Below are 8,876 nucleotides of genomic sequence, written 5' to 3' on the forward strand. Positions count from 1 at the left end.
ATTATTATTATTATTTATTATTTATTATTATTATTATTATTATTATTATTATTATTGTAATGAAAAGTTAACAAAAATAGTTTAATGAAAGTAAATCATTTTTTTTTTAATTTGTTTATTCACCGACAAAATTTACTCGTCCTCCCCGAGGGGGGGGGCTATGTTTCCCCGATGGGTGGCTATAGTCCCCACCCCCTTTCTGGCGCCACCCCTGCAATCAGGACCATTCTGACGTAATATTAACGGAACTTAAATTCGGAAACATTTAAGCTTTTATAAAAATAATTGATTTCTGTGGAGATTCGAATTTCTATAAACTTACGAATGAATTTCTTGTATAACGAGTCGTAGCTGATGTTCTACTATTCTCGTTATTCCATGGTCAATGCAGATTCCAAAGTTTTCAACCGGTAGGTCTATGAGTCGCTCAATGTGGTCTCTGTGTATAGGTTTTCTTATCTTAGACCGTAGTCCGGTCACTTCGTCAAAAAGTTTATTGTCTTCCTTTTTGGTTTCCATATATATGTTGAAACCATCATCAGTGAGAGGACCGATTTTTCCTCCGAGCAATGCATCTTGGAATTTTGCGTCTGAGGATACAAACACTTTGTGTCCTTGGTCCTGCATACTGATAACCCAGTCATTTAGGTATCGTCTGCCCCCTTTCTTTAAGTTGGCTTCGAGGTTCGCCCTTTCATCACCAAAGTAAAAAATTGCTATTCTCCAAAAATCGTATGGGCTGTGGAAACCTTTCCCTTTAAGGCCCTGTTCATTATTGACGTTTGTTATGCCCAACACTGTTGTCTGTCGTCTCCCCATTATCCGTGCGTCTCCGTAAAGTCTCCACCACTCTTCGCCATCCACATAGTGGTACACATGCATTAATGCCTCATGTAAAGCAAACGGATCTACGTATAAGCCCCCTGGTAGAGATGTTGGCATTAAAATCTTTTCAAATTCTGCCTTATATTTTTTTTTCAAAGCATAAACTTTCTTTTCCGAGGCCAGAATTCTAGGAATGCGCTTTCTTAGCCATCTAAATGTCTCAACAACATTGGCGGTGTCTTCAAGAAACAGTAAGTCATGCTCATCCACATGATACAACTGCAATCTTTCCCTACAATATAGACAATATAAATACACATGACATTAACAAATATACGATTACTTTCGTTCATTGTAAACATTTTTTTACTTCCTAAACTTTCAAATCATGACAAATATTTTAAACACTTGGGCATTACGACCGTATTCATACATGTTTTGGTGGAGGGTCATTCACGTTTTATTGATGAACACTCCATTGCGACAAAAATGAATAAATAAAAAAAATCAAATGTCAGTGGGTCTAAAATAGTTCAATTCAATAATACATTTACATGCAGTTTACGGGCAGTGTTTTAAAGCCATATAATTAATGTAATTGTGATTAACGATTTAAATGCAACCCCCTGATATCCCAGGAAACCAGTAATAATATATTTTTTAACCAGGAAGATATAATACTTTGCATTTGCAGTTGTTATTACACCTTTTCATCAAATCCAGGCGCGGCCTGGAAAAGTTCAATGCTAATGTTAGTGGAGTAAACACAACTAATATCTCAACATACAAACACTCTTTTGCTAACACGTTCTCATTCAACGGGAACTTGACAATGGTTAACAATGAAAAATTAGTTTTGGACTGGAGTTATTGGCGCTGTGGTGTATTTATGTTATTGAGTTATTTTATCATTTCTACTAGTACTGTATGAACGCATCGCGAGTGATGTGTTCAAATTGACAATTATTAATTGTGAAGATTTGTATTTGAGAGGAGTCATGCGCTCCCGCTGACAGTAGGCCTTATTCATCAGAAATTTGTGATGAAGCTGAGTGCGAGGCTGGGTGATTGTATGTCAAGTCCGGGGTCAGGGCCCAACCAGGTAGATCGTCGGCTTTCCTAGACACTTCAAATGTATTGGCGGAAGTACAGGCAAGAAGGTATGAAGAAAGTTTGTGAAAAAACAGCAATTTTTATTTCTGTATGTTAATTGATCCAAGATATCTACTAACATTGGCAAATTCAAAGGGGCAGGGGGGCCTACCTAGCCAGGGCCTCCCCTAAATTTTGATCTCAAAAATTGGAAATAGGCCTATACATTCAGGATGTCAGCACCAGGTAGTAAAGTATTAGCAAAGGTCAGAAGGGGCATTTTAGACTGGCTTGAGATGTATAGGTAGGCTTACACTACCGTTGGTATTCGGCATGTCCATTGTAGTCCTCAGATTGTAGTAGATACGTGTACCTTACATTTGTTTTTAAAGTTGGGTTTTTACACTATAATACCTCCATGGTTTTTACAATACATTATTACTTAGCTACGCCTAACTCAATATCTTTCTTCATCTTCCAGAACACTTTGAACTCCAGCAACTGAATGCTTTCAACATTAACAGCAATTAACAGGCTTTACTGCAAAATGAAAGATGGGAAGAGGCCAAGTCTTGCATAAACGGAAGCTATTGATGTTCAGAAGATAAACAGAAAGCAGATAATAATGAATACAGTTAAGAAGATCAGAACAATACACTACAGTTGTATTGAAATTGAAAATGTAACATGAAATTGTTGGTTTTTAGGAATGTAGCAGGGTTAGTATCAGGTTTTACTTTTCAGGACTGGTACTGTATATATTTCTTCTTTTTTTTAACTAATAAGTTTATTTTAAAATTTAATTATTGTATATTACTGCTGATTAAGTATTGTTTTATAGAGTTGGATTAAAAATAAAAAACTAAGAATCACACCAGTCTATATATCACTTCAAAAAATTTTAAATTCCCAATGAATTTTTAATAACATTCTAATTAGTGTAAAAAAAACCAAATTATTTTGATTGTGATTTTTTTTTTCAACTGGCTTGCAAGTAACAGGGTTGTTTTCTTTTATTTATAAATTTAATTTAAAATTTAATTATTGTATATTACTGCTGATTAAGTATTGTTTTATAGAAATTTAGATTTTAAAAAAAATCCATGAAACACACCAGTCTAACTATCATTGCCAATTTTTCAAATTCCCAATGAATTTTTAATAACATTCTAATCAGTGTAAAAAAAAACAAATTATTTTGATTGTGATTTTTTTTTTCAACTGGCTTGCAAGTAACAGGGTTGTCTACTTTACATTACTGGTACTGTATATTTTCTTTTATTTATAAATTTAATTTAAAATTTAATTATTGTATATTACTGCTGATTAATTGTTTTATAGAAATTTAGATTTAAAAAACAATCCATGAAACACACCAGTCTAACTATCATTGCCATTTTTTTCAAATTCCCAATGAATTTTTAATAACATTCTAATTAGTGTAAAAAAAAACCAAATTATTTTGATTGTGATTTTTTTTTCAACTGGCTTGCAAGAACAGGGTTGTCTACCTCATATTACTGGTACTGTATATTTTCTTTTATTTGTAAATTTAATTTAAAATTTAATTATTGTATATTACTGCTAATTAATTTTTTTATAGAAATTTAGATTTAAAAAACAATCCATGAAACACACCAGTCTAACTATCATTGCCAATTTTTCAAATTCCCAATGAATTTTTAATAACATTCTAATTAGTGTAAAAAAAACCAAAGTATTTTGATTGTGATTTTTTTTTCAACTTGCTTGCAAGAACAGGGTTGTCTACCTCATATTACTGGTACTGTATATTTTCTTTTATTTATAAATTTAATTTAAAATTTAATTATTGTATATTACTGCTGATTAAGTATTGTTTTATATAATTAATTGTTTTATAGAAATTTAGATTTAAAAAACAATCCATGAAACACACCAGTCTAACTATCATTGCCAATTTTTCAAATTCCCAATGAATTTTTAATAACATTCTAATTAGTGTAAAAAAAAACAAATTATTTTGATTGTGATTTTTTTTTTCAACTGGCTTGCAAGTAACAGGGTTGTCTACTTTACATTACTGGTACTGTATATTTTCTTTTATTTATAAATTTAATTTAAAATTTAATTATTGTATATTACTGCTAATTAAGTATTGTTTTATAGAAATTTAGATTTAAAAAACAATCCATGAAACACACCAGTCTAACTATCATTGCCATTTTTTTTAAGTTCCCAATAAATTTTTAATAACATTCTAATTAGTGTAAAAAACAAATTATTTTGATTGTGATTTATATTTAGAAAAAACGGGTTTGAATTTAATAGTATTCAGTACTTTTCAATACTGTATAGTGTATTGTTTAGGTGTCATAATCGACATATAATTTTATTTAACATACTGGAGCCATTTCGACCCCATATATTTATGCTCCTCAACTCCTCATAAATATATAGGGTCGAAATGGCTCCAGCTATGTTAAATAAAAATTATAATATTTAAATGGTTCAGGGCAAATTGCAATTATTGTATTACAGTAATGTATCTAGATTTTCAACAGATAGCAGCTTGCATTTGGAGTGATTTTAGATGCAGTACTATACTAGGTAACCAGTTGTATTCACTTATGTACATATTTTTATTTTTTGTAAATTGAAATTCCCAATAAAATTTTAATAACATTCTAATTAGAGTAGTGTAAAATAACAAATTTTTTAAATTCTGATTTTTATTTAAAAATGCTTTTAAAATTTACAGAGTTACTATTCAGTAGTGTAGGCCTACTTTATTTTTACGATGAATTCTATAAATTAATTATTGTATATTATTGTGATTAAGTATTTCTTTAAATTTTAATTGTTAAATATAATAATATTTAAATATCAGGTTTGAAATTAACAGGGTTTACTTTTCAGTGTATTTTTTACATGATTTTTTATATGCAGTCAATATGTTTACATGTCATAATCGACATATAATTTTTATTTTAATATAACTGGAGCTATTTGGACCCTATATTATGTATTCTTCAACTCCTCATAAATATATAGGGTCGAAATGGTATAAAAATTATATCTACAGGGCTCGGGTAAAATTGCAATTACAGTAATGTATCTAGATTTTCGACAGATAGCAGCTTGAATTTGGAGTGATTTTTGATGCAGTATAGTAGGTAACTAGTTGAAGTATTCATTTATTTACTTTTATTTTATTTTTTTTTTTAACATGCTATTTTTGTAAAGTAACATTTGTTATTTATTTTTGGTGATTTAAATATTTGGGTTTTAAATTAACATTATGTTTACTTGTCAGTGTTTATTTTTGTTTTTACTCTTAAATTTTAAAATTTAATTATTATATTATAGTGATTAAATATTCTTTTATGGAAAGTAGGATTAAAATGACTAGGCCTATATCAAGCTATACGCCTAGGTCGTATTGTCAAAAAATGCAATGCAACTTGTTTTTCTTTTAATTTGACTTTAATTGTTATGATTTAATCTGTGTTATTTTTATTATTATTATTTGTAAATACTGCGTGTGATAGGTAAATTTACACAGTACTGTTTATAAATATTGGACTGAAAAAAAAAAATAAACAACTCATAAAGCTGTGTTTTAAACTTTTGTTCAGATAATGTTTTTCCCGCCGTGCATGAGAGTTGCAACAAAAAAAAAGTCTGTACAGTACTGTGCCCCGTAGGGTATATAACAAGGTCATCGCATTAGTGTTAATTGTTTTCATCTTTTCACTATAAAGAGTTTAAGGCGCGTAAAGTTTCGCGCGTAAACATTTTGATAGTGGAAAAGGTTATTAATACTGCATTATTTCAGAGATAATGTTTTACTCAACTCATCTGTGCCTCTGAATAAAATATAATTTTAAGACAAAAAATGATTATATCTTACCTCACAATTTCGTCAAACAAGGATTCTGTTGCATGTCTTGATGATTTTCCTTTTTTCAGTACATTTATTAAATCTTCGGCAGATAGTGTACCGTCCCATTCATCGTTTTTAGAGGGCCGCGAAATATCCCTGAGGAAAAAATAATTCAAATTTTCTCAAAAACTTTTGACCAAATATTTGCTAGAGGTCTATTACCGAAAGTGCCTGTTTTTTGCTTCTTAACATGTATGACTACACGGTAGATCTGCCTACGTAATTATTGAGGGTGTGGAATAAAATTGATTTGGATGTATGACATGAATAAATCGACCCATTAAAGTACTTACCAAGCAAGTGCTTCAAGTAGGTCGGATTTGTCTCCGCCATGTATGGTTGCTGCAATCTCTTTTATTTTTTTCCTTTGTTCGGAAATTCGCTGCGAAATTCTGTTTCCGACCTGCATCAATGTTTGTGGCATTGGCTGATTGTTGTCGTGTTGAACGCGTCTAATCATTGAACCTGTTGATATTCTAGCCTTTTTAGCGCGCTCATCCACATCATTGATAACAGCAGCAATTGGTTCGTTTATAAGAGATGCCATGCACCTTTCTCTGACAAATTCCCGCAATGTGTATAATTTCAATTTATATTCATCGATGTCGTCATTATAGTTTAGGATAGCGTCTTCTTTGTCCTGTAGATGCCCACCACTCAAAAGTAAAACTACAAAGTACGATAAACTCAAATGGGTGCGACGTGCTGCTTGGTTTGGTTGTATATTGTGACGAACTACCATTCCGTTTTCATTTACAAATTTATCAAACCTTGTCCATCCCTTATTCTTTAGCCCGGCATACATGCCCAGAAATTTCATGGAATCAGCTACTATTACATAATGATGCCCATCTCTTTCAAGTCCAGGTATATCATAAGGCCATCCTAATTGTCTCGTCCCTCGATACATCTTTTCGAGCAATCCGCTGAATGTTTTTCATACTGAAATTATAAAATTGTTGCTCCGAAATATTTTTGCCTTGTCTATCCTGAATGGTTTAATTCAGTTATAACATCATGATACTTCTGATGTAATGTGAACGCCTAAAATGCTACACTATTTTATATCTTCCGCTACACTCCCTGGCAATACTGTGACCAATTAGAAGGATTAGTTAGGTGTTACGTAACCAGGCCAAGATAACTTTCTTGTACGCAGTGTGGCATTGTATTTTGTACAGTATACCGAAACCTATGTGGACATTTTACGCGAATCGGCCCATTCGGTTATTCAAAGAAAAGTAATACAGATGAATTAACTTGTAATGCCGATTATCATTCTGGAAATATGCTCAGCGGTTGTATCAAGAGTGAAGACTGACTTGAGTAAAAACATATTACGATGGTAAAAACAATGGAAATGATGAGTCGGGATTTTAGATTTTCATTTAAAAATATATAAGTTTTGTTAGTTGGACTTCATTATATTTCATTCCATTTATTTCGTCTCCAATATGACATAAACAACTCGGTAAAAGTAAAAACAACACAGACAGGATTCCCAAAAGCGAACTACGGGTACAGTAAATCATGACAAACTATCGAATGGGTCTCCATACACAGAATAATAACAGAGGAAACATCGAAAAATATGATAAATTGTGTTTATTTCAGAATCTCCCGGGATGATTAGAAATGTATCCAAGGGGGTGCACCCGGGTGACCGTTGTATTTTTGGATTTGGTAGTCTTACCTTAGGTCATCCGAAATTTAAAAGGATAGGCCTAATAAATATCGATATGTCCTAAAATTATGATTTATATTGGTTCATATTTATTATCTACGAAATTGAGCCCTGTATTTCGACTAATTTCACATAGATGACGGCTTGACTTCCCATCGATTTTGAGTAAGTGCACTTTATGAGATGGGTTCTCATGATTCTCCTGAGCCCCCTGTCTATCACTATAACAACTAAACCCCCTAGGCGCAGAAACAGGAATCTATTTTTTAGCGGAGTTTTTCAAATGGGTAGCGCAGTCTTGTAAATGTGTAGCACAGTCTTACAAATGGGTAGCACGGACTTTCAAATGCATAGGCGTAGATCCCGGGGGGTGGGGATATATTCCTCCAATATTTGACACGGTAGGGGGTTGGGTCCATTGTATCATCCCCATATTTCGACTATGTATGGGATAAAATGGAGCTTTACACAATTCCAAAGACAGTCACAGAAATAATTTGCACTGTCTTATGCGCTTACAAAGATAAAAATTAGCATAATGTATAAAATGTTGATAACAAAATTATTTTATCTGGTACCAATCTAAGCTCTTCCTTCTTTAGATGTTAGATGTGCTTGCAAAGAGAGCCACATTTCACACTGAAGGGTGTGTACGACATCAGTAATGTTATGTAAATTCCAAGAATGTTTAAGGTTATATCGGTTGATGAAGAATTTATTGATTAGGCCTATAATAGCAAATTGCATCAATTTATTTTGCAAAGACAAGTTTTCCAGCTTCAGAGGGGGGCACATCCCCTGTCCGCACAAGGGCACACATTAGCGCTAACACCAGGCGCGTAACAGGGATCTTGGGTCCGAGTGGGTATTTATTTTCCCGGTTAGTAATTTACCATACCCACCCCACTCCCCATATAGAAAACAATACGACATAGGGCTTACCGTATCTTATTTATAATATAGGCCACACACGTGTGTTTGAAACTAAATATAAGCATTTTCATCATGGTTTTATTTATTAGAAACATATTCTTTCACCATCAATGGGCCTCAGCATTGAGGCCCTTCTTTTAGGTTAAAACGATCTATCTTAAATTTGTCTTGAGTTTGGGACTATTATGTGTTTAAATAACTTAAAAGGATAAACCTAAAAAGCCCTAAAAAATGCGCGCTAAGCGCGCAAAATATTTTGTGTTTTTAATTCTAATTTCGTCGGAATTGATGAAAACTCCCTAAAATGTGCAATTTAGAGGAAATTGGCCTACCGTTAAAAGAAATGCGCGTAAAGAATTTGAGAATTTTAAGGACTTTCAGAGGATGCATTTGTCAAGTGGTGGGGAAAGATTTTCC

The 8,876-nt window shown here is 32.4% G+C and overlaps 1 protein-coding gene across 1 annotated transcript in view; it reads right to left on the reverse strand.

Annotated features, from left to right (window-relative positions):
- Positions 1-7,895, reverse strand: part of LOC117099831 — an 11,065-nt gene extending 3,170 nt beyond the window's left edge. Inside the window, exons 1-3 of the mRNA XM_033239358.1 lie at positions 6,136-7,895; positions 5,810-5,938; positions 323-1,117 (exon numbers count right to left, since the gene is read on the reverse strand). Coding sequence (XP_033095249.1) covers positions 323-1,117; positions 5,810-5,938; positions 6,136-6,752 — 1,541 coding nt within the window. The 5' untranslated portion in view covers positions 6,753-7,895. The remainder of the gene's footprint in view (positions 1-322; positions 1,118-5,809; positions 5,939-6,135) is intronic.
- Between the last annotated feature and the right edge of the window lie 981 nt (positions 7,896-8,876).

This window comes from Anneissia japonica, unplaced genomic scaffold (assembly GCF_011630105.1).
Source record: "Anneissia japonica isolate Jap-2015-1 unplaced genomic scaffold, ASM1163010v1 scaffold2688_len169915_cov171, whole genome shotgun sequence".
NCBI classification, from domain to species: Eukaryota; Metazoa; Echinodermata; class Crinoidea; order Comatulida; family Comatulidae; genus Anneissia; species Anneissia japonica.